The sequence below is a fragment of the Myotis nattereri genome (genome assembly GCF_964212035.1).
Source record: "Myotis nattereri genome assembly, chromosome: 3".
NCBI lineage: Eukaryota > Metazoa > Chordata > Mammalia > Chiroptera > Vespertilionidae > Myotis > Myotis nattereri.
The window spans coordinates 1,544,609-1,570,738 of NC_138077.1; the positions used below are offsets into that span (position 1 = coordinate 1,544,609).

The 26,130-nt window shown below is 54.7% G+C and overlaps 1 protein-coding gene across 2 annotated transcripts in view; it reads right to left on the reverse strand.

The window, feature by feature from the left end:
- PAXBP1 (PAX3 and PAX7 binding protein 1) overlaps nt 1-10,556 on the reverse strand; it is a 32,717-nt gene extending 22,161 nt beyond the window's left edge. The window contains exons 1-6 of one of the 2 annotated variants that reach the window (XM_081087173.1): nt 10,142-10,556; nt 8,761-8,889; nt 4,280-4,459; nt 1,902-2,123; nt 1,302-1,405; nt 145-362 (exon numbers count right to left, since the gene is read on the reverse strand). In XM_081087173.1, coding sequence (XP_080943299.1) covers nt 145-362; nt 1,302-1,405; nt 1,902-2,123; nt 4,280-4,459; nt 8,761-8,889; nt 10,142-10,472 — 1,184 coding nt within the window. In that variant the 5' untranslated portion in view covers nt 10,473-10,556. The remainder of the gene's footprint in view (nt 1-144; nt 363-1,301; nt 1,406-1,901; nt 2,124-4,279; nt 4,460-8,760; nt 8,890-10,141) is intronic. The other variant, XM_081087174.1, reaches the window with a different exon arrangement.
- Between the last annotated feature and the right edge of the window lie 15,574 nt (nt 10,557-26,130).

The window sequence follows — 26,130 nt, forward strand, 5'->3', positions numbered from 1 at the left end:
AGGAGGCAGCAGAACAGTGACATCACCTTCGGTGGCTTTGGCCAGGCGGGCGTCTTCCTCCCGACGCAGCGCCTGCCACCCAGACTACACGACGCTGAGGGACACAAAGCTAGGACAGGTCTTTAAGAAGCCGATCTGCCCTACCTGTCTTTAAGCTGTTTCTTTACCAAATCAATAGTAACGGGAGTCATCTCATTACTGGGAGTTTTGAAAGGGGCTGAATTATCTGTTTTTTGAGATTTGCCGTCAGAAGACCCATAGGCCGTGTAACTGTAAGGAATGCCGTAGGAGGAGCCGTAAGGCATTGTCGGGTAAGTATTCGGGTAGTACATATTCACTTCCGCGGGCTGGCTGGCTTGGACCTAGAAGAGAAATGGAATGTACGTGAAAACTAGTGTCTGAAGCGATGGAAAGAATAATTTCATGCCTTTAGGGTTAAACACCACCACCACCTAATAGCAAAAATTATACCCATTTCCCAAACAGCATGTCACTAAAATAAATAGAGCTCTTCAAATAAAATAAAAGTAGGGCTGGATGACTGTTCCAACTCTTACGGGATTATTGGATTCATTTCTGAGACTGCTCAGGAAAACAAATCAGAGAAACTAAGAGTCGAAGGGGACATTAGAAATAAGCCAAGGCCACCATTCTATCGACGGAAGAAGATAAATTCCTTGCATGGCCACAGGATAAACGGACAAGCAGAGATGAGCGTCTGAGGCCCACCTGGCCCAGGACTTCCCCACTAGCAAAAGGGTCACATTCACCCACCCTTCCCACTGCACTTACTTGCGTAAAACAAAGGTTGTGACTGTTTAGGAAGGCGTTTGTCATCTACAGTAAGAGAAACCCATCTTCCACAAAGTAACTTCTCAAGTCAGAGAAAACAAGCGCTACGGGAGAGAAGCGCGCTGCTGGACAGCGGCCCTGACATCAGTGCGCTCTGGGCACCTGCGGGCGGGCTGAGCGGATGTGGCCCCACCCGCAGTGTCTCCTTCCCTAGGCATTTCCCACAACCCCCGGCAGCGGGCGCTGCTGGCTGAAGAGCCACTTTGAGAAACTAGAAACTCTTCCGTCATTTGACTAAAAGAACAAACTAGAATCCAGTTTCTTCTAAAAGCTTCTTGGATACATACCTTTTTGTAATTTTCTTAATTAGGTGACTTGAAAATGACCAAGATTCAAATTCAATATGCAATATGTTTTAACTTTTACTTTAACAAAATAGGTAAAAAAGTTTTTTTTAACTTTTTAAAATATACTTTTTAACACTTGAAGCTTAATTCTCTCTCTCTCACCTGAGGGATGTTAATTCCTTTTCTTATCTGCTCCTGCTCCCATCGGCTGAGCTCCTCGTCCTGCTCCCCAGCGACTAACGCGTCGTCATCGCTCCCCTCAATGCCTGCCGTGGAAGCACAGAGAAGCGCGTCATGGCAGAGTAGAGAGAGATGCTACCGACATTTCACAAAAATAAAGCAAAACTGCTGGTGCTGGCTCCACCTTACTAAAACGTCTATTATGACCCCCACTGCCCCCTCCGGCACTGCGCTTGTCTTACACGCAGCGCCCCCGGCAGCAGAAAGCAGCATTCGGGTAGCGGTTAAAACCCTGGGTGGGTTTCCTAACCTGTGAGCTTGGCAGTGACTAAGCTGGGGGAGGAGCCCTAACGCCGCCGAAGAATGCTGCGCCCCGGGCACGGCTGATGCGTGCGAAGGGCTCAGTGCTCTCCCGGCCACACCGGAGGTGCTCGCTCAGGCATCACGCCAGTTTCCAAAACACCTCAGCAAGGAAAGTCCTCTCACGCTAAACAAAGTTAGATAATGTGGCCTCTGCTTTATTGTAACCGTCAAACCACATAATGGCGATGAGCTTTACTGTCCTGAATCAAACCAGATTACCGATTTCCTCGGCGATCTTCTGCCTCTGCGACTTCTCTTTCACCGAAAACACGATCCGGCGCTTCTCGTCATCGTCTTCGTCATCGCTGGCGTCGTTCTCATCTTCCCGCACCAGGCGGCCTTTCCCGGGCTCGCTGTCGTGCGGCGTGAAGTCCCCCAGCTCCCGGGCCATCTGCCGCTTCTTCCGCGCGGCGTGTATGAAGGCCGCGTCTGGGATTTCCCCTGCAGACGGACGGGAGGATCAGAACCGGGTCGGGGCATGAAGTTTCTATTTTCCTGAGAATGTGCAGCGTGAGTCACCGGCCCGACAGCCTGGTCACAGTGGCGACGTCCTAATGCCGGCTGCTGCACCCCTTCCCAAACGGCGCCCGCAGCCCACCGACTTCCGTCTAATTTAGTTTAAATGGAAACTCAGTCACGAAGGAAATAAAAATGAGAACATAATGGCCATATGGGAAGATGTGTGCGTGGGGCAGTGGGGGGTTCACCAAAAGCAGCTTTAACTATTTTTTATCTTTCAGTAAAACAAAGGTAATAAAAATCGTATTAATAAACTAGAACATAAACATTTAAAAGGTGCCCAAACTTTATGACCCCAAAAAACACTCTTTCATTCACAGTATATTTCTCTTGCAAATAATTTTCAGTTTACCTGTAAGCATATCTATACATATAAAAGGCTAAGCTACCGGCTGACCACCCGGGCCCAACACTCAACACAGGAGTTGCCACTCAGCAGCAACTTTGCAGAGTGCTCGCTCGCTCTCTGGGACCCCTCAGGGGATGTCGGACTGCTGGTTTCTGCCTGATCCCCTGCAGGCCAGGCCGAGGAACCCCACCTGCCAAAGGACCCCGCTCACTCCGCAGACATCCTTTGAGCCCTGGCGCCGCCCCAAGTGCGGCCGGCCGGGGGAGGGACTGAGGGAGGTTGGCTCCAGGGTGCGTCCAGCCCATCTCACCCAGTCCCAGCCACCTTCTAATTTCCTTTCAACGTGCATATATCCATGTACCGGGCCTCTAATTGACTATATAATCCTATACCTAGTTTTTCTTCATGCAAAAACACAAGCTTTCGCCCTAGCCGGTTTGGCTCAGTGGATAGAGCGTCAGCCTGCAGACGGAAGGGTCTCAAGGGCATGTACCTTGGCTGCGGGCACATCCCCAGTAGGGAGTGTGCAGGCGGCAGCTGATGGATGTTTCTCTCTCATCGATGTTTCTAACTCTCTATCCCTCTCCCTTCCTTTCTGTGAAAAATCAATAAAATATATTTAAAACAAACCAACAAACAAAAAACCCCCACAAGCTTTCCTCCATGTTGTTATTCTGCATAAATATAATTAACTAGAGGCCCAGGGCACAAATTCCTGCATAAGTGGAGTCCCTCACCCTGGCTGGAGATCAGGGCCAATCAGGGCTGATCAGGGCGTGGGACCATGGGAGGTTGGCTATGGGAGTGCACTGACCACCAGGGGGCAGCTCCTGCATTGAGCGTCTGCCCCCTGGTGGTCAGTGTGCATCATAGCAACCAGTCATTTGCTCAACTGGTCGTAACAGTCACTTAGGCTATATATATATCAGCAACTTAACAGATAAAGTGTAATCTACTACACAATTAACTGACCTTTTTGCCTACAGTAACAATTGCCTTGCTACTTGTCAGATTGTTATTTTAATAGCTATGTAATATCCCTTCAGGTAAATGTACCTTCATTACTAAGCTACTCCTCTCTGGCTACATATTGTTTCCAAATATTACTCACTGCAATACTGCATGAGACATTACTTCCTTGGAATAAACTTCTGGATATGGAATTGCAGGGTCATTTAAGGACATTTAAAATCATTGCCAATAGCTTAAGGACTGTACCAATTAGAATGCTACTAGATCTCTATACGTAATGTTCTACAGCTTTACTAGCCCAGAGTAAGTGTTTTAAATTTTATAAATGTTAATGAGTTAAGTACCTTTTTGTAACTTAAATTCAGCTACTAAGCATGTAATTATTCAAAAGCTGATTAAACAGTAGAGAGATCTGCCAACTATTTCCTATAGAAACGTACAAAATGAAAGCAGCGTGGACAGAGAAGGGCTGCTAGTTTTGCTGTAGCAGCAGTTCCAGAGGAGCTGACACCTTCATCTGAAACACACAACCAAGACTTCAGTACCATTTATCCCGTGTCCTGAAAGCCCACTTGTGCTTTGGCAACACCACTGCCGGTCTGACAAGGACCCTGGCGGTTTCTAGTTCTCCCACTCCCGTAGACTTGCAGAAGGAAACCCCGGCTTCACACCGGGACACCGTAGAGAACACCACCCGCGCACCCTTCCTCACTAAGGGCCTGCACGGCGCCCACTCCTGCGGCGGGCGAGGACACACCTGGACGGAGAACATTCAGAGACGACAGAGCATTTGCAAAGGCGCCGCCGCCAGCCTTGGGCTTCTCCTCCTCCTTCTCGCTCTCCACGTCCATCTCCTCTTCCCCGTGCCCGCCCGCAGCGGCGCCGTCTTCTTGGCTGGGGTCCTGACCATGTCCTGTTCTGTCCAAAGGCGGCTCATCTACAGTTCGGAAAAAAGGAAAATGATTTAACAACAAAAATCCATAAATTAAGGAGGGACTTTTTATTTGATTATGGGCTCAATTCATTAAAACTTGGACCATTTTAATCGTTTATAAAAACCTCCAACCACTGCTGTGTGACAATGAGCAGTCCCAGGACAGACCTGGAGGATGAAGACAGTACAGGACACAGAGCTGCATCTGAGGCCGCTCAGTCCCCTCTCCAGTCAATGTGACCAGTCACGTGACTCCCTCTAAACTCCGAGGTCCCTGTTTGTACCCCCTGGACACATCATTCCATTTCCTATGTCAGAATTTCATGAAACGGGAAGCTCACTCCAGGCAGTTTTTATCAAGAACAAAGTTTATGGACCAGATCAATCTCTCTGGGATGAATCATCTGGGGATACCTTCTTAGTTCATAACCACTGCCACCCATCATCTGAAAGGCGGGCCCCAAAGTCACATTTACACGGCGGAACCCTGACCTCAGAGCCACATCTAAATATTTGAGGCTGAGTTTGTGACCCAAGTAGAGACAACCTGATTCTCTTTCTGGGAACCTAGAACTGGGACAGAGACAAGCCAGAGACCAGGTGGCACAAAGACCGACACGTGTCCAGGAAGGGAGCTGCAGGGTGGATGATGCCGCCTGGGAGAGAGGAGACTCCTTTTCCAGTTCTAGTTCTCAGCTCATTCCCAAGGCCGTTTCAAGACTGCTCTCCTGCCACTGGGTTTTGAGAGCCTATAGTTGTTTACTTTACACCAAGTGTTTACTTTACTTATAACTAAATAGTCCTATTACCTCCTCCGTCCCAAGCAAAAATAAAAAAAATCAAAGTTTTCTACCCTGAAGCACTTGAACCCGGTAATGCACATAATAGGCACAATGAATATAAGGGAAGAGTAAAATCAAAGTTTTTCCAAATATGAGATATCTCTGTTGTTTCCCGTCCTCTCCTCTCCTCAAACCATATTCTCCCCCCGAGACAAGAGTCCCAGGGTAACTCCCCACCCCCACAGCCCCCGAACTTCACCGAGAAGAGGTCCATCACTCTCTAGGCGCTTTAATTTTCCCGTTACCATCCAAGCTCCTTCGCCATGGACGTCCTTCTGAAGTGCATTCTGAGGCTGAGATGTTAAGATTCACTCTATCAGAGGTACATGGTTAGATGTAGTAAAAAAACACCCGTTTCCTTCAGCTCTCAGCCAACATGAAATCAATGGAATTTAACAGACGAAACAGAACTGCGGGGGGTCAGCGGAGCAGACACGCCGTGGTCACGGCTGCGGCAGGCTGTGAGGTCCCAGGTTCTGTCAGGTCTCAGGCATTTGCTTGTGATGGAGCAAGGGCGAGTCTCCACCCAGCGACAGCTGCACTGCTGTCAGCGGTCAGAGGCTCTGCTTCCAGACGTCTTCCCAGAGGTGCTGGCGCGCTCTCTAGGCTCCCGTGCCTCCGTGCCACGGCCTGCATGCTCCCGGAAACGCCCCGCCGCACGCCCCCACTGAGGGCTGGCACGCTTTGGTCCAGTGGCCCCTCTGGCTCTGCCCGCTACTCTCTCTGCCAAACTCCCCGAGGAAGCAGCGGGGACCTGCTGCCTGTCCTCCGCGTCCTCACCCACCTGCGCCCCAACCCGGCAATGGCCTCTGTGCACCCCCCTTCCTACCCGTCCACCTGCACACAAATGGCTGCAGCCACAGCGACTCTCCAGTGTCCCCGAGCCACGGGCAGAACGCCCTCCCTCCAACGGGCAGAGCGTGGCTGGTGGGCCAGTCTCCTCCAGAAAAGACGGCACCCTGCCAGCAGCCCTTCGTCGGCCCTTGCTTTCCGGGCACTATTTCATACAACTGACCATCCCCATCTGGAAACATCCGTCTTTTCTCCTTCGGCCTTTCTCATTCCTGTATGTCCTCGTGAATCCTCCTCTGTGTGTACACTTTTCACAGGTAGAGGTCTCCGGTCCTCAGGAACGTTTACTTCATGCTGGGCCCACACCAATCCCATTTCCTTGTGGTTTCATCATCTCAACAAACGCCAAACCTAAACCTCCATCTCCACCCGTTCCCCGGCTACTCCACTCCAGTTCAGTTTAAAGGTGAACTGATCATTTCAGGAACAACACGAGGGTTCGAGTCGGTGCTGCGCTTGTGCTGAAGGTCACAGCTCGGCCTGTCTGGGGAGGGCGGGCGGGAGGGCTGTGAGCAGGTGAATGACAGCCCCGCGGCGGCGCCACCATTCAGGGGACTACGACAATGTGTGACCCAGACTCCACCTCGGGGAGGACACGGACCGACTCATCTGGTGGGAGTTCGTGGAAGTGGAGACAGAAGATGCCACAGACGGCGGCTTCATAAACCTCGTACCTACTGAGATTGTGAAACCCAACAGGACATGGTCCTTTCTCGGTCTCTTCCTGACCTTTCTTGTATCATTTCATCATACACAGTTGCTGGAAAAAACGAAGCAGTCTTCTCGACTCCAAGATAATTGGTTCCCCTAAAAATACTCCTCCTCCCACCTGCCACCCCCATTTCTGTATGTAATACATAATTATTCTCAGTCACCTGGCATAGAGCTCAGATTGAACCAGTTCTTTTTTTAAAAAATTTATTGATTTTTAGAGAGGAAGGGGGGAGGGAGGGAGAGAGGGAGAGAGGGAGAGAGAGGGAGAGAGAGAGAGAGGCTGCCTCCCGCATGTTCCCCAAATGAGGATCACCCACAACTTGACCAGGAATCGAACCCACCACCTTTCGGGGTACGGGATAATGCTCCAAGCAATTGAGCCATATCAGCCAGGGCTTCCCTATTTTTTTAAAACACGTTTTTATTGATTTTAGAGAGAGAGGAGGAGAAAAGGAGAAAGAGAAAAGAAATGTCAATCGATTGGCTGCCTCCTGAATGTCCCCACCAGGGATCAGCCTGCAACCCAGGCATGTGCCCTGACCAAGAATCTAACCGGTGGCCTCTTGGTGCATGGGTCACCGCTCTACCACTGAGCCACACCAGCTGGGCATGGCTATTTTTCAATCCAATGGCTAAAGCGTACATCAAACCTGCCAATTCTTCCCTTGGAATGTTTCTCAAATAATGCTTTCTTTCCATTTCTTCTCCTCCACCCACAGCTAACATTTTAAACTCATCCACAATTTCCCAGTGAGACAGCAAAAGCCCCCGTCTTGCTCAATGAGATTCCTGACCCACCAGTAACGGACCAAAGCTGACCCTTGCGTTTAAAGTGCTTCAGGCCTCCAACCTCTCCTGGTGCCAATCCATGCTGCATGCGAATACCAGGTTAAGGTTTCAAAGGCATTTATCATGTCAGCACCCTGGCAAGCCAGTGAACACAGCAACTCTAGCCACCACCCCCCTCCCCGCCGCCCCAGACACGAAACATCCTTCATAATCTGTCAACAACGTCCCTCTCACCCAAACCCCGACTTCCTCTGCAAGCGCCTGCTCTGGCCGGGCCGCTGCTCTTTTCCAGAACAGCCTGAGTCACCTTTGTCTTTGCTAACAGCCATACCTTCCCTCTTCCATGTTGAAATTTAAATTGTCTAAGTCCCAGCTGCAAACCTACTTCACCTATGATGCATTCCTTCTCCCGCCTCTTACAAGTGTAGTTACCCTCAAACAATTCACTGGGCATTTCATCAACAGTGGGTCCAATCATACATTTAAGTGACGTCTCCAAAATAGACTGCAAATTCGAGATACAGTGATGTATACTGTTTCACATGAAGCCTGCAGCTGAGAAACTGGGAAAGAGTAATTCTGTCTAATTCCTTAAAATGAAGGGCATTTACATGAGCTAAGTCAGACCACAGCACAGCATGACGGAACATGAGCCATGTCTGCCCAGTGTAGGCTGGGGAGTGGGAGTCGGCACCAGACGCAGGGGCCCCCTACGCCTTCTCACAATCAGACCTGGCACAGGCACCATGAGAGCAGAAAGCCTGTCTACAGACACACACACAGGAGCCTGCACAGCCTCGCTCAGAGGAGAGCCGAGCCGGCTCAGGGCCAGGACAGCGACGCCGCTCTCTGCCCCACGCAGGCTGAGCACCAGGCTGAGCACCGGCAGGGAGAGGGCAGGAGGCAGCCAGTGCAGTGGGAACAGTCCGGGGGCGTGCCTCTGTCTTTTTAAAAAACGCTTTTCCGTTGCAACTGTGTCATCATAAGAGAACTGTATCGCCGCCGCGTTCAGACCCGGACAGTGACAGACACGCAGCAAACCCACCCAGTCCCACGGGAAGGCTGCGGCGTGACGTTCCCAAAGGTGCCGGTTAGTCTGGTACTTACTGTCGGCTGACGAGTTGAGTTCTGTCTTAACCTTCGATTTTTCAAGATCTTCTTTATATTCTTTCTTAAGTAATTTTACTATCTTTTTGCTGTAACTTGATTTCTTCACTTTGAAAACTTCTTCATTTTCTTAAAAAAGAAATTAAACAAAGTCTGTAGCAACCGTTTTTAGACACACGCTTCCCTTCTAACTTTTACATGATCTTACATGCTTTTCAAATTCTTTCAAAGATACACCCTTACCCCCCAAGTCAGCTTCATAAACGGATCTGGAGTAATGTGCACCCGAGACTTTTTAAAAGACAAAAAACATGTCAACTGCACTTCCCGATGTCCGATCACCTTCCTCCTCACCTGCTCCAGGAGGGAAATCACTGCGAGAGCCCTGAATGGGCAAAGGCCTCGGGGCGGAAACAAAATATCCGAGACCAAGGCTGCGCTCAGAGCCGGCCGGCCTGGGAGCCAAACCCACCCCCGGCCGACACACTGTTATTTCAGGACGAAGCTGACAAAACGCTTTTCAAAAATAAGTTCCGGTGATGTCTCCCTCCTCTTCCATTTGAAGACTTTCAGGTCAACCACGAGCCTCCCAAACGGCCCTCACGTCTTCAAAACAGAAACAGCGATCGCTGTCCTCCTCTCGCACAGAATGAACAAGAACAGAAAGGCCGAAGGGAAGTCGCCCGCCTCACCCCCAGATGCAAGCCAGATTCCCCCAAAGCCTCGGTCCCCCCTTCCACACCACGGACTCGCGGGGTCCCACAAACACCCCGAACCCTGAAGGCTCAGCGCCATCAGAACGCTAAGCGCCCTGCGGCCGGGCCCCTCCCAGGGGCGGGAGACGCGGCCCCGTTACCATGACCCCGTCTCTCTCCGCTGTCCAAAGGTCGGCGCCCTCTACTTCCAGGGGAAACTGAGGCTGGACGATGCCAGGCACGGGCCCAAGGCCGCTCCGAGCCGGAGCTGCAACGCGGGGCTTCGGTTCCCAGACCCAGGATCGCGGCTGGTTTTACAAACCCGGCCCCCGGGTCGAGGATGCGCGGGCAGACGGAGCACCCAGGGGCGCGGGTGACTCGCGGGGCTCCCGACCGCCGCCGTCCCCGAAGCACACGGCCGGGGCAGAGGCGGGGCAGGGCCTTGGGCTCCCACCGGGGCGTTCAGGGGGGCCGGTCTCAGCGCCCCGGAGAAGCGCCCGGGCGGGTGCACGGGCGGACGGCTCGGGGGGAGGCGCTGTTGGGAGAGGGGGTGGCGGCGCGGGAGCGCGTCCCGGCCGGGGCAGGAGGCCGCGGGCGGGGAAGATGTGCCCGGGTCGGGCGGGAAGGGGCTCTGTCGCGGGGCGGGCACCGGGGATGCGGGGTCCCGGCCGACGCGCGGCGGTTACCTTCCTCCTCGTCCTGGAAGCTCAGCAGGCTGGCCCGCGGCACCTCTTTGTTCTCGCGCGGCCTCTTGCGCGGCTTCAGCCCGTTGCCCGGGTCGGCGCCGCCCGGGAAGCAACCCCCGGCCTCGGCTCCGTGGCTCGGGGTCAGCGCGGTCGGCGGCGGCGGCCCCGGGCCCAGCGGCACCTCCCCCCCGGGGGCCCTGTCGCCCGGCTCTTCGCCAGTGCCCGGCGGCGGCAGCAACGGCGGCGGCTCCTGCTCCTCATCGCGCTCTCGCTCCTCCTCCTCCGAGTCGTTCCGCTTGCGCACGTTCACTCGCCGGGCCTTTCGGAACATCCCCGCGGCCCGCACGGCGCCCTCGCACCCGCTCCCGCACGGCGGCCCCGGCAGCGCCGAGCTCGCGACGCGCACGCGCGCTCCCAGCGCGGTCTCGTCCGCCCTCGCCGGCCGCGCACCCCCCACGGCGCATGCGCTCACGCTCCCGACACTCGGAGAGAACTCCGCGCCTCTCGCGAGAACCTCAGCCTCCTGCACTGCCCCCTGTCGGCTGGGAGGACTATGGGGGGCACGGAACTCTGGGACTCGGGTGCAATGCGACGGGTCACAAAGAGGATCATAGAGAGCGGAGGAGAGAGCGGCCTCCGGCGAAGGGGCCGCAGTGCCTCTTCCGGGCGCTCGCGGGGCAGTCCCGCGAGAAGACCTCCCGCCGAGCGCGCGGCACCCGGAGGAGAGGGCGGAGGCTGGGCGGAGCCGGAGGAGGGGCGGGCGCGGGGGGCGGGGGACGCGGGGTCCACGGTGGGTCTCGGGCCTGTGAGTGGGGGTGGAATGGCCATCAGCACTGAGCGCCGTGGTTTCATCTGTGGAGGGTGACACCGGCCTGATATCAGCCCCTTCTCGCCATTGCGGCTACAGCACCGCGTGTCGGTGCTCGGCAGCGCGCCAGGCTCGCCCGCTGCGGAACGCGCGGCCGGAAAACCCCCTCGGGTGGCGATGGTGGGGACACCGTTCGGACTGCGTCACCGAGGCGACGGCCCGAAGCGGCGAGGCCGGCGCAGGGACCGGACCCTGAACTGGCCTCGCGGCTTTGCGGCCGGGTCGCCCCCCGGGGCCTTTTCCGTCCCGGTGCGCGTCCGCGTGAGGGTCTGTCCAGGCGTCACACCCGACGGGGACCGGGCGCGCACCCAGCCGCCGCTCCGTGCGATGGTAGGGTTCCCTCCGGGACCCTCAGTGCGCATCGCAGCGAGTGTTGTCGCGAGGCGCCTCTCGGACACCCTGCAGCATGAACTGGGACTTTTCTCTTTAACAAACACAGCGAGGACATTGGTTCCGGTCCGTACATGAACACGTCTCTCTCGTGGTTCCCGCACCCGAGGATATCGGTTCCCGTGGATTTTTAGAGAGTGGGAGGGGGGGGGAGACAGGGAAGCATCCAGGTGAAGACACACCCATTGGCTGCCTCCGCGCTTGCGCCCGCCTCCCCACATCGGGGTCCGGCGTGGAGCCTGCAACCCTGCAACCGGGTACGTGCCCTTGTCAGGAGTCGAACCCCCAACCCTTCAGTCCCCCGGCCTGTGTTCTAGCCACCGAACAACCCGGCGAGGGCAAAAAGTGACTCTTCTACCAGCTGCATAGCGACCCACGGTGTACATGAATGTGTGTGACCCACCCCACGGCAATGGACGTTGGGGTTATTTCCGGTCTTGGTATAATAACGCTGCAACAAAAGCTTCAAAAAAACAGGTCACACCTGCAGGGGGAACTGGAGTTGGAATCGCGGGGTCCCGGTGTGTGCTTTGTCAGCTCACCGATTCTCAGTTGCTGTTGGCAGAGGCCGGGCCGGTGTGTCCTGCCATCACTCTGAGTGCCGCTTTGCCTACACCGTCCTGGCAACACGTCAGATTTCAGTTCCAAGTTGAAGCGGGTGAGCCCAAGGCCACGAAGAACTTCCGTCGCACACCTGCCTCTCCGGTTCTCTTTGATGGGTTTTGAGACCTGCCCTCCAGGACTCACTTGGGGAGAACGGGTAAGATGACCCAGGCCAGGGGTGGACAAACTCATTGGTCAACAGAGCCGGATATCAACAGGACAACCACTGAAATTTCTTTGGAGAGCCACATTTTTTAAACTGAAACTATATAGGTAGGTACATTGTTATTCACTTACTTAGGGTCCTCCTAAGGCTTAGGAAGAGCCACACTCAAGGGGCCAAAGAGCCGCATGTGGCTCGGGAGACGCGGTTTGCCGACCACGGACCTAGGCTAAGAGCATCCTCTGTAACGTTTCCTTCCAGTGAACAGGGAATGGCTTCCATTCTATTCAAACGACTCTAAGTTCTTATGTTCTGGCTGCTCAGCATTGATTTAAGTTCTGATTCCAAGAGTGTTTCGTTGGTGAAATTGAACTCCGGTTCCCATCACAGGAGATTCAAATTGTGCCTGGTCAGCCTCCAGACACCTGAGCCAAGAAACAGATGAGCAGTAATGTGATTCCGGTAAAGGTAACAAAGATAATGGAGCCCAGAGCAGACTATGTTAATGTCTGGGCCTAAAACTCCAAAAAAGATCTCCCACTGTGAAAATGTTGATTTAATATGGATAGAGGGAGAGCACTTGCATTTTAAAGTGAGCCAAGATATAAAAGACAACCAATGTGTTTTTATACCTTTGACAGTCTACATAGCCAGTAATTAAAGGGCAAAGTTAAACACTGAAAAGTTACCTTGCTGCCCAAGCAAGTCACAGGTCCTCCTGGCGGTTAGAGGCCTTGTGGAAATTACGTCCCGGAAGCCGAATAGCTACTCTAATCGCCTGTCAGCAGTATATTATCAGACACTAATTATTTTATGAGACTCTTCTGTGCTTTGTGTTAAACCGACTGATTTGTTTATTGAATATAGTATGTCATCACCATCTCATCAATATGGGAGTGTTTTTAGGATTCTGGGAAGACAAAGATTGCTTACATAGAATGATTGCATCCACCATTGTGTGTGAATCATAAATTAGTTCAATTCTTCTTTAAGTCATCTTGCCCGGCGTGTGGCTCAATGGTTGAGCATCGAGCCTTGAACCAGGAGGTCACTGGTTCCATTCCCAGTCAGGTCACATGCCAGGGCGGTGGGCTCGAACCCCAGTAGGGGGTGAGCAAGATCGATGATGTTTCTCCCCTATCAATGCTTCTACCTCTCTATCCCTCTCCCTTTCACTCTCCAAAAAAACCCCAAAACCAACAGTAAAAACATACGTATTTTTTTTTAAAGTCATCTTTCCAATTCTGATTAGTTTTTTTTCTCACCAAATTGCAACTTTACGTGGAATAATTGGCCCATACATTCAGACAAAATAGGCCAGTGAGTTCTGTTTGTTTGGCTCGGCGATCAGTGGTGACTGCTGTGCAGCGGCGGTTACCAGACGCAGGTCTCTGACCGCGGGAACCTCCCCCAGGGAGCTGCCAAGAGAGCAGCGTGAGGACAGCCTGTCCGCGTGGGGCAGCCAGATGTCCTCACTTGGGGAAAATAGGCCTTTCTTCTGCGATTGTCTTTCTCTTTCCATGTTGAGACACTGAAATCTCCCTTCTGTGAAATGAGAGCGTGTCAGTTTGTTTTCACACCCTTATTTGGCAAACGAAAAAGCTACGAGTCTTCCCCAGTTGTTTATCTTCCCTAACGTTTTTACCTGGCCGGTGGACTCTGATAGCCTAGGAACCCCTGGTTCAGAATTTTTATTTTATTTCTAAAGCCATACCTCAACCATTCTATTCTGGGGGCAACGGCTGAATAAATTTAGTTAAAAATGGTAAACCTTGCCTTGCTAAAGGTAGGTCTGCTTTAACTTAAGTAAAATACAAGCTTCGTGGGGAGAGATTTTGTGTGCTGTTCTTTGCTATTTTCACAGCAATGACAGTAGGGCCCGTTGGCACAGAACCGGCCATCAATATTCGCTGACTGAGTGGTGCTGAGCAATATCTGCTTAATTAGTGAGCGATGCGTTACCCTGTCCTGATACAAGTTAACATTTTCTACAGCTTGCACCCCTTCGTTCCCAGAACAAGATGCAATGCATTTGTTATAAATGACTCAGAAGATTACTCTCTCAAGCAGTAACAGACCCCCCCCCCCACCCCCTCCTTTGGGAACTGCCTCCTCTAGTGAGAAGGAGGCTGGGAGCCTAGTTACTGCTCAGACTGGGCAAAGGACAGGCCCCTGACGCAAGGTGCCGGCTCAGGTTCTCCCAAGATTTTGCATTTGGAACAGAGACAATGAGTCCCTGCTTGTGGCTGGACTTGCCGTGAACCCAAGAGCCAGAGGAAGGCGTGACCGCCCATGCAGGTCAGGGCTGCGCAGAGGAGCCTGCGAGCAGGAGAGAAGCGTGAATTGGAAGAGGACAGAGCAGGGTGCGGGGCTGCCTGCCGGCTGCTCACAGCTCTCCTGGCCAGGACTGCGCTCCTGTCTGCGCAGAGACCCCAGAACCCAGAGCACATTGCTGCTTTGTTCTTATGGGGTTTTTTTAGATGTGTTTTTATTGATTTCAGGGAGGAAGGGAGAGGGAGAGGGAGAGAAACATCAATGATGAGAGAATCACTGCCGGCCGCCTCCTGCGTGCCCCCTGCACGCCCCCACTGGGGATGGAGCCCGCAACCCGGGCCTGTGCCCCGACCGGGAATCCAACCGTGACCTCCTGGTTCCTAGGTGGACACTCAGCCCCTGAGCCCCGCTGGCCGCTGGCCGGGCACATCTTCTTTGTTTTGTTGTTGCTGATAATGCTTTATTGTTTGTGTGTGTGTTTGCTTAGCAGCGGTTCTCAACCTGTCGGTCGCGACCCCTTTGGAGGTCAAACGACTTTTTTACCGGGGTCGCCTAAGGCCATCTTGCATATCAGATATTTACATTATGAGTCATAACAGTAGCAACATCACAGTTATGAAGTAGCAACGAAAATAATTTTGTGGTTGGGGGGGTCACAACATGAGGAATGGTATTAAAGGGCCAGAAGGTTGACAACCACTGGCTTAAAGGAATTCACGTTCGTTTCCCTTAGAACCTGAGAGCACTAGGACCAAAGAATTCTAACAGAATAACCAAGAGTTATTTTAATTTTGTAGTAATGTTAATATTATCTGTGTAAGTTATATGGTTGTTTAAAAAAAGTTCACTAGTTAATAATAGTCTTCAGCTATAGCTTTTGATCAGAGAGGAGCTTTTACTCACTTTATTCCTTTTTCAAAGATAGCCATGCATATATGCTCACTGGTGCTGAAGCAGTGGGCTGAAGTGAGGAGAGCTCCTTGCCTTGCAAGAATATAGTAATTTCGAGTAATGAGAAGCAGGTACCTTCATCCAGAGTATGTGAGTGGTCCCATTCAAAAGGTTAGAAAATGGCCCTGGCCAGTTTGGCTCAGTGGATAGAGCATCAGCCTGCGGACCAAAGGGTCCTGGGTTTGAATCCAGTCTTGGTTGCAGACTTCTCCCCAGCCCGGGGCCTGGTCAGAGCTCATGCAGGAGGCAACCAATGGATGTGTTTCTCTCACATCGGTGTTTCTCTCTGTCTTTCCCTCTCTCTTCTACTCTCCCTAGAAATCAATGGGAAAATATCCTCGGATGAGCATTAACAACAAAAGAAAGAAAATGTCTAAATTCTTTCCAGCTCTATTGAGATTTAGGCACTATATCTAATTCAGTAAGATTATCTTTTCTATCTATTAATGGAACCTAGATTTGAAAGATTCAGGTTTTAAAATAGGGAACATCACCATTCCCTCCTCCCCCATGTATGCGCTGTGCGTTTTTTCTTTTCTTTATCGGGTCAGGGCAACCGGAACCACATTTTCAGTCCAGAAATCTGGTGGCCTCGGGCTTGATTTCTAACACATTAAAGTCCGTCTTCTATTGACTTAAGTCCCATTGACCCACAATTACTTCTTATAAGAACCACTTAGCTCACATGTGAAGGGTTTTGAAACGATTAAAAGCCACCAAATGGAAGATAAGCACATTAAAATGTCCAGAATTTCTAACATCATTCAACTTTATGCTTTATTAGTGAAAACCCATTAAAATCCAATTTTTCACATTTTCAGGAAGTAATGCCAGTTAATGTATTTAGTATTAATCTTTTCACTTATAACCTCCTTGCCTTTCTGTGCTTGTCCCTTCCTTGTCTTTCCCAGGACTTTAATCTCACGCATCTCTCAAGTACAATGTCAGTAATGAGGTCATTACAGTTTCTATTAAAATTCATACTTTGGTCTTAGTTGTGGCCTAATTTAAACACTGACATTATGGACTCATGCTAATTAGCCCGGATGGCCAAATCCCCCACCAATTAAACAAATGTAGACATTTCAGGTTATTTCTGTTACATTAAGAGAAAAGTATGGTGATTGTGACCTAAAGTCATTAGCCCCAAGACACCATAATAAAATTATGTCTTCTAATTATGGTATCTTGAATGCAACCATGTTTCATCCCTTTGCACTCTGAATTTAGACCTTTCTGTCATCGCCACGGATTCTTTATATTCGTTCTACTCTAACGGTAAGTTTGGCTTCTGTGAGGAAAAATGTTCTTTGCACAATGATGAGTTGGTTTAATTTAAAAAGTTTTGCCTTAGGTGGGGGCTGGGAGGAGGGGGGTAAATGGAGAAGGGGAATGGACATATCTGTAATAGTATCAACAATAAAAAATATAGCTCGGCCAGCGTGGCTCGGTGATTGAGCATCGACCTATGAACCAGGAGGTCACAGTTGGATTCCCGGTCAGGACACAGGCCCGGGTTTCGGGCTGGATCCCCAGTGGGGGGAGTGCAGGAGGCAGCTGATCAATGACTCTCATCATTGATGTTTTTCTCTCTCCCTCTCCCTTTTCTCTGAAATCAATAAAAATATACTTTAAAAGTTCTCTGTTGGTTGCAGGAGCCGGTTACCCATTGGAATGATGTGATGGCTGGGTTCCCAGGCTTGCTCCTCGTGGAGTTAGATGTGGTTCTAACGGTGTTGATCTCAGTTCTGGTTTGGGAGCAGGAGGAGGAGGTGGGGTGGGAGGGGGGGCCTGAGAGGAGGAACGGGAGGTGGAGGCAGGGACAGCGACAGCGACAGAAGGAGGCGAAGAAGAGAAGGGAAGGGCAAGAAGGGCTGGACGAGGAGTCCGTCCCCAGGGTCCCGGCAAACTTGGAGGCAGTGCAGTTGGTTTGTGCGCCCTGATTTTCACTTCTGTCCCCCTCGAAACCCCGTGCCCTCCCTCATTTGGGCCCTAAGTTCCCACCCTCCCCCGCCTCCCCCACCGAATACACTCACGAGACCCCCCTTTCTCAATGCGTCTCCTTAGCAAGGTGTTCGGAAATGACCTCATCGGTGCGAGAGAACCTCGTTCTGCGGAGCTCACAGCCCGAAACCTCTGAAACTTTGACTTGGGCACAGGCCCAGGCCACAGGCGCTGCGGGGGAGGGCAGTCCAGGCGGCTCTGAGGACCATGGGCTCCGGCTCGGCCCCCACGCCGCCCAGGAGGGTCCCTGGCGCATGCAGCCCCCTTTCTGTCTAACTCCACACCCCCCGGGGTCGCAGGGACCGCCAGCTGGCCCTCAAGACGTTCTGGGCTGAACCCAGGTGGCTTTTGGTTTCCTTTGGTTTGGTTTTTGCAAACAGCCCTGGTTGGGCAGAGGGGCTGGTACTGGTGCTGGTACCAGTGGCCCTGCGGTGAGGGGCTGGCGAGGGAAGCTGCGATGCTCAGGAGCTGGCTCCCGTCCCTTCTTCAAACGACCACAGTGGCCCGAGTCCCGGGGGGCGGGGGGACCAGTGACTCGTTAGGAAACGAATGTGACCACGCGGCTCTTGCTGCTCACGCTCGGGGAGGCGCTAAGGTCAGACCAGCAGGGGAAGCTGCCGGCGACGTCGGCCACGTTTTGGACGCTGTAGGCCTTCAGGCCCGACCCCCTGTTGAGGGGCCCGTGTCCAGGAGGGCGATGTCCGCACAGGACGGCCCGCCGGCCGCGCCGGGTGCTGCTCTCGGGCTCCCTGGGCAGGAGGAGGCTCTGCGGGGCCGCGGGGCGCCCGGCCTGGGCAGCGATGGTGACGCGGAGCCCCTCCAGGCCGCAGAGGACGGTGACATGGAGCCCCTCCAGGCCGCAGAGGGCCAGGGGCCGGGCGGGGAGGGTGTGTGTGCGGCTGCACAGTGAGAGCCCCAGGTCCCGGACCAGCGTGAAGTTCAGCAGGAGCCCCAGGGCGGGGAGAGGGTGAACCAGACGGGCAGGCGGCCGGGGGGCCGGGGCCACAGCAGGCTGGCCAGGCTGTAGTCAGTCCCGGATGTCGCCGGGGCAGCGGCAGCTCCGCGCAATGTTGTCCTGGGCGAGGATCAGGGTGCTGCTGAGCTGGCCTCGTGCAGGGTGGTCGAGGGCAAGGACGCCCAGCACGGGCCAGAGGAGGCTGTGCCGGCGGCTGGTGCCAGGCTGCCCCGCGGTGTCCGCCAGGTCACGGGACTCACCGGAAAGGGGTGCAGCTCGGTTACTCTCCTCAAAGGGAGCCCCTGCCAACGCGGGAGCCCTGCTCCCCGCGCTCTAACCAGGGCAGGTGGGGCCGGGGCCACGGGCAGAATGCTCACTCCCGGGCGCCTCCCAACAGGCAGCGGCCAGCGCGGAGCTCTGCTCATCGGAGGCATCAACTCCCAGGCGTGCCGTCCGCTGACAGGGAGGCCGGCACCCCCACAAGGGAGGGGGACTCGAGGAGGAGACCTGGGCCCCGGCGTGGTGGGGACCTGGGCGATTTCAGTGTGCACAGCCCCCAACATCGTCGCTGGTGCTGAGGGCCTGTCGGCCCCCGAAACACGCACACCCGCTCCGCCGGCCACCCCCGGTTCCTGGACCCACCGACAGCGCGTTCCTGTTGGATCCAGCCGCCCAGCTACCCGTGGACCCACAGCGCGGCCGCCAGCGAGCGGCCAGTTAATGGGAAACTTTCATTTCCAAGCGGACAGCAGGCCCCCGTCCCACTAACCTGCTGACAGGCCGTTCTCACGTCTCCTGGCCTCACGGACGGTGTGTTCCAGTGGATTCTACCTGCGATGATAGACAAGGACAAGACCAGTCACACCAGTTCACCCCAGTGATCTCCACTCACCCACTCCTTTCCTGGAGCAAATCTATGAACTGACTTCACCAAGTCAGTCACTGCAGGCCCCCAGAGCTCAGCACCCACGGCACTGCCCAGTGTCCAGATAAGGCAGGAATGCGGGCGGGGACCTCGGGACTCGCCCCAGTGCCTGGCATTGATGGGAATCAGATACACATCATGAAACTGGGCCCCAGAATTCAGTTTGGCAAAAATAATGACATTTCCCCTGAGTTAGCTGATGACTAAAGAGAGAGAGACTCAACAACACAATACAATTTGTCTGTATTCGCAAGGCCTCATGGGTACGGTGAGAAACCGGGGTGAGACCTCTGGCCAGGAGAGTCCGGAGCTAGGACTGGGCCCCTGCAGGGAGGGACACGGAAGGGTCCGTCTGGGGGTGCACACGTGTCCACAGAGGTGGAGACGGGAGGGAGGAGGCCGGGAGGCCTGCCACACAGCTGCAGGCGGAGGCCAGGAGGCGGCGAGGAGAAGGCCAGGGGGCAAAGCTACAAAGGCCAGCTCGCTGGACGGACAGGCCGCACCAGGCCACCAGCGGGGGCCGGAGCACAGGGGACTAAACAGTGAGCTCAGCCAAGACCGTTTGAACAGAAGAGGAAACACTGGTTTTCATAGCAAATGCCTGGGGGCAGCCCAGAGTCCTACGGGAGCTGACGGAGCTGATGTTCAAATGCACTTGATTCTGCTTCCAGAGCCCAGGGGCCAGCCTGTGGGGAGGACCCGGGGCTGCGGCAGAGGGGGAGGGGCGATGGCGGGAGCCGCCGGCTCACAGGGCACGTGCTGAGGCCACGCAGAGAAGCGATGACGAACAAGGCTTCCGTGCAAAAGAGGAAGACAGAGAAGGCTCCAGAAATCAGGATTTTAAAAAGATTCCCAGGTGACTCTAACGTGCAGCCGAGGTTGAGAACCACTGCCTTAGACCTGTCTGTCCAGCTGTGGAGTCCGGGGACGGGGGCGGGGGGTGGGGAGGGGGAGAGGGGCACGTGTCTACCACTGTGGGCTGGAATTCCAGGTTCCTTGATTCACGCTTTTCCTGATCACGAGGGCAATGCAGCTCCTGACAGCCACTGCGATACTCCCCGGTGTGCGGGGAACCGGGAACTCTACTCCCCGTCTCAGCGCACCGGCAGGGGTACCACGCGCGCACGTCTGCATTGATGCCGATCTTGCTTTGCCTTGGAGCTTGGGCCACTGCTTTGATGGTTAATGAACATGGAGGGAGGGGGACACAGCTCCTGAGAGACAGGGGAAGGGAGGCTGGCTCACGTGAGCTCCTGTGGGCATGGACCAGGTGAAGCTTCTGACAAAGGGGCCGTCACATGTACTTTAGAAAAGAATAAGGTGCCGGCTGGTGTGGCTCAGTGGCTGAGCGTTGTCCCATATGCCCAAAGGCCACGGGTTCGGTTCCCGGTCAGGGCACGTGCCCAGGTGGCAGGATCCACCCCAGCGTGGGGCGTGCAGGAGGCAGCCCACTCATCAATGGTTCCCTCTCATCATGGATGTTTCTCTCTCTCCCTCTCCTTTCCTGTCTCTCTGATCAATAGAAACAGTTTTGTAAAGAACACAGTGCCATCGGCCCTGAGGGAAACAGCGAAGTGATCACGACCTGCACGTCACCCTCCTCACTCCCTTCCCGTCTCGCTCCGGCGTCGGGTACTTTCCATAGGCAAGTCGTGCCAATGACGTTTTCTTCGACGCCCTGGACCAGGGGTGGGCAAACTTTTTGACTCGAGGGCCACAGTGGGTTCTTAAACTGGACCGGAGGCCGGAACAAAAGCGTGGATGGAGTGTTTGTGTGAACTAATATAAATTCAAAGTAAACATCATTACATAAAAGGGTACGGTCTTTTTTTTTTTTAGTTTTATTCATTGCCCGCGGGCCGTAGTTTGCCCACGGCTGCCCTGGACATTGCAGAGAGGAAGAAAGAAGGCCATCCCAGCTTTCCCTAGAAGTTTAAACGTGACTCACCTTAGAAGAGAGAGGGCGCTGTAGGGACTCCCGCCTTAGTGACATCACCCGCGGAGGAAAAGCAGCGGAAACATTGCTTTTCCTGGCACCAGATGGCGCGGTTTCTCCAAAAACCAAACCAGAGTCCCGCGCTCCCAGGCGCTTCTGACTCGGAAGCCACTTTAGAAGCCGCACAGCCTTCCCCTTGCCCGGGAGGGCGGCGCGGAGCCGGAGGCCTGAGGCTCCGGTGGCCCAGGGCGGGACGGGAGCCAGGGGAGGAGGAGAGGAGGCAGGGCCCCTCACAGCGAAGCTGCAGTGAGAACACCGGGAGACGGCCGCCTGGGGCGGGTGGGGGCGGGGGGAAGATCCGTGGCCCCGACTTTGGAGGGGAGCCTGGAGTTTGCCGTCCTTCCCTCTCGGGCTCCAGATCGGATCGGACGTCCCTCACCCAGTTGCTTTGCAAAGAATCTGAGTGCTGAGCACGTGGCTCTAGGTCTCGGGTGACTCACGGGGGTCAGGTCACCTGGCCAGGGGCTGGCTTTGCTGTCATCGGGCCTCCTTATTTGGAATGCCCCCGAACATTTCTTAGTTTTGCTGCTTTCCCCCATAGGTGAGTATGGCGAGAACTCCATGTTCAAAAGGAGCGTGCAGCCCATTGCTGGGCACTGAGGACGCACGGTTCCACGCTGCACGGCCACGGGGGGGGCCACGGGAATGCACACCCAGCCGCCCACCTGCTAGGGTCAATATTTTGGAAAGCAAAATACGTTTTCTAATTATGATGTTTTATACAGCAGTTAGTTTTCAGAATTAACCCACAATACAGTGTATTACTTCGTATTTTATCATTTTCTTGACCATTATGGCCATCTATGGTTATCAAAAAATGTAGCTCTTAGGGAAAGTATTGTAATGTCACCAAACTTCTCCCCAGAGATAATCATGTTAACATGTTGGTGTCAGCATTTTTCTCTGTGTGTTACCCAAAATGGTCATAATTTTTCAGTATCAGGAGCATTTATTATTATGAATAAAACTTCTTCAGGTGTGAAATCTTTGATTTCTGAAACTAACGTTGATCTGTTTTTTTTATCTGCAAAGCGAAATTCAGGAGAATCCCTACAACACAGGCTTCTTCAGAGATGAGATAATACAGGCCAGGCGCCTGCACAGTGCTGGGCACCTCAGAAACGCCCGGGAAGTGTTAGCTTTTACGTTGTTATTACTGCCATTTGTGCTGTTACAAACAGCGATGCGATTCACGCCCTAGATCAGTGGTTCTCAACCTTCCTAATGCCGCGACCCTTTAATACAGTTCCTCATGTTGTGGTGACCCCCAACTTCATTGTGACAAATTGAACATAATTAAAGCATAGTGATGAATCACAAAACAATATGTAATTATATATGTGTTTTCCGATGGTCTTAGGCGACCCCTGTGAAAGGATTGTTCGACCCCCAAAGGGGCTGCGACCCACAGGTTGAGAACCGCTGCCCTAGAGACTCCGTCTCCCTTGGCTCATTTCTCTGTGAATGTCACAGGCGTTGAATTGTTGAGCTGATGTGTATGACCTATCTTGAAGTTCTTGCTATGCACTGGCAACATCGCTCCCCCAGTAGGTGCTGACTGGGCGAACCTAGGCAGGCACAGACCTGGGCACCTGCCTGCCTCGAGGCAGGACGCTGATGGCCAAACCAGATGCCCCCTGAGCCCCGGCAGCTCTGAGGCCTGGGGTGGTAGCGGGCCCCCTCACTCTCCCTTCCCACCTGCGATCTCCTGTTTTCATGAGCGAACAACAGCTCCGCACCCTGTCATCCATGTAAGGGAGAAGGTCTAACCTTAATGCCAGCGGTAACTGAGCCCTGAGAATGACGGGAGGGACGGACACGGACGCAGATCTTTTACCAGGAGCCGGGCTAAGCAGGGCGCAGATGAGAAAAGAGGCGGTAACGGGCCTTCCCTGTAGACGGCGAGCTTCCCGCCAGAGCCTGCGGTGTCGCGAACACAGATGCTGACCCTCGCTGGCCGGCTGCCCATGGCCTCTCAGCCCCTCTGGTCCCCACTCCGAGGCCGAGCTGGTAACAAGGAGCAGCGCCGGCCGCCGGGCAGGGGGTCCGCATGGGCCTGGCAGGGCCCGGCCGGCCGGCACAGACCGATTGCCCTCCCCAGCTGCGGTGCCTCCCCCAGGGTGGCCCAGCTCTTTGGGGTTTTATTTTCGCCACCAGCATCGCCCTCCAGTGCTGCCAACATGGTTCAGGTCGCAAACAATCACACGTGATACGTCCACGGCGGCCTGCGGCCCTTAGGAACCAGCCACATGCTCCCACCTCCCACCTGGGCTCTCACCACGCACTGCGGGCCTCCGGGGGGGGGGTGGCCCCCGATCTGCGCCTGCTGGTGGGGAGGGTCTGAGAGTTCACCCCGAACACAGGCGGGTTTGTGAAGCTGCCGCAATCACCTGTGGCTTTAGTTTGGGGGTTGCTGGCCCGCCACCTCAGCCGACGGGGGGAAAGCGACAGGCCTCGTCCTCTGCCGGCTTCCTGTGACCCTTTGCCGCAGGGACGACCCTGTGTGTGCCCAGTGCCACTTCCCGGCCTGGCGGGAATGCGCCCTGGTGAGCCGAACGCAGCGCCTCCTGCTGGTCTCTGTGCGCATTTCCGCTCGCTGTCGTCATTGCTACCAAAGGCGGCACCTCTATGGGAACAGCAAAGGGTGCTCCGAGCGCCCTGTTTATGTCTGTTTGTTTGTTTTTTAACGTTTTTTTATTGATTTCAGAGAGAGGGAGGGAGAGAGAGATAGAAACACAAATGATGAGAGAGAATCACGGGTCGGCTGCCGCCTGTGCGCCCCACACTGAGGATCGAGCCCGCAACCTGGGCCTGTGCCCTGACTGGGGATCGAACCCTGACCTCCTGGTTCATAGGTCGACGCTCAGCCGCTGAGCCCCGCGGCCGGCCGGAGCTCACTGTTGTGATTGTGAGCCGGGCTGCCTGCCTCCTGGGGGCCCCCGGGGGCCTCGGCCGCCAGCCCGGCTGGGATATCACTTACCAGCGCGGCCCCCGGGGGCCCGGCCGGTGCAGCCTGTTTACAAGCCGCGTGGCTGTTAGGACAGCTTCCCGGGCGCTAATTAGCCGGCGGCCGATGAGCCGCTCTGCAGAGGCCCCAGGTGCCTCCGGGGTGGTTTTAAATGGATACAAAAACACACAATAACTCGCTGCAGGTGAGTGTGGGCAGCGCCTCCCCAGCAGGTTGGCTGTTTGCTCGCTGCGGCTGCGGCTGTGGCTCCGGCTCCGGGATCCCACAGTGGCCCCGCCAGGGTCGCGGGTTTACGAAGGTCCTTAATTGGTTCCGTGCGGCCATTATTTTCGCTGAGTGACAGGACGGCGCTGCGCCAGCCCCAGGCCGGAGGGACCGGTCATTAGGCCCTGCCTCCGCCTGGCCGGGGACGCAGATTCGCGGGATGTTTTGCGCTGGGAGTTGGGGGGGGGGGTCATGTTCACGCTAAGACACCTGCTCTTCCGGCAGGAACGCGAGGCCCCTTTCGCTGAAGCCTGCAGTGAAAGCGCCCGGTGTCCTCCATCAGACAGAGCATGAGTTCGACTCCTTTTTAAAAAAATATATTTTATTGATTTTTTACAGAGAGGAGGGGAGAGGGATAGAGAGTTAGAAACATCGATGAGAGAGAAACATCGACCAGCTGCCTCCTGCACACCCCCTACTGGGGATGTGCCCGCAACCAAGGTACATGCTCTTGACCGGAATCAAACCCGGGACCCGTCAGTCCGCAGGCCGACGCTCTATCCACTGAGCCACACCGGTCAGGGCGAGTTCGACTTCTTATAGTCCCCCCGTCGCTTGGTGAACAGATGACCTTGACCTTTGTTTATTCAACTCCTGCTCCCCTGAAGCTTGTAAGGTTGACCTTGGTTAAGGGAGACAATGCGGGTTTGGAGGCCACTGAAGGGGGTCGCCCCCCGGGTTTCACTGCCCTGGACCCGTTATTACTGCTTTCTGCCCCCTGGGAGGAACGTGGTGAGCTTGATCAGGTTCGTCTCATGAGGGTGGAAGAGCAGCCGGGGCACCGCCTCATCCTAGCGGAGAGAAAACATACACAAAGCCCGCAGCAACCAGAGGCTCCTGACCCCCAGGGCACACGCAACGCTGCTGGCGAGCCAGTCTCCCGGGCGGAGCGGCAGGGACGTGTCGGCGCGTTTCAGCATTGAGAGGACATTCTGATCTGCATCAGAAGCCGACCAGGCAGCGACCAGGCAGCGAGCCAGGCCTGCAGGACGCACAGCGACCAGGACAGCGTTCCCCAGCCTCCCTCCGTGCTGGGGACATGGATCAGCTGCCTCTGCACGCCCCCCACTGGAGATCGAGCCTGCAACCCGGGCCTGTGCCCTGACCGGGAATCGAACCCTGACCTCCTGGTTCCTAGGTTGATGCTCAGCCACTGAGCCACGCCGGCCGGGCTCACTTTTATTTGATTCTCTCTGGTATATTCTGAAAAACGTAAAGAGCATTTGTATCTTGGTTTTCAATACAGAGAGAGAGAGAGAGAGAGAGATCTGTTCTCAGGCTGCGATTCAAAGGCTCAGAGAGCCCCTACCTGCTTGGTGTGTTTGCCTGAGTCACAGAAGGGGCTGCAGCCTCAGGGCGGCCCTGGGAGGGGGCAGCTGTGCCGGGAGCCATGGCAACGGGCAGGGACACGCACGTGGGAAGGCGGGAAGTGCTGGGGACTCTTCCTGTCACCTGTGCACCAGGTGGGCCACGCCCTTTTATTTGGGGGCCCTTGGGGGGGGAGGAGAAGGAGCTGCAGCTGGAAGAGGACATGGGTGCGAGCTCACGGGCGCTGTGGGGGCTGCTGCTTGCTCACCACCCCCTGCGGCCTGCTCCTCAGAGGAAGGGCAGCCACATAAACACGCTCC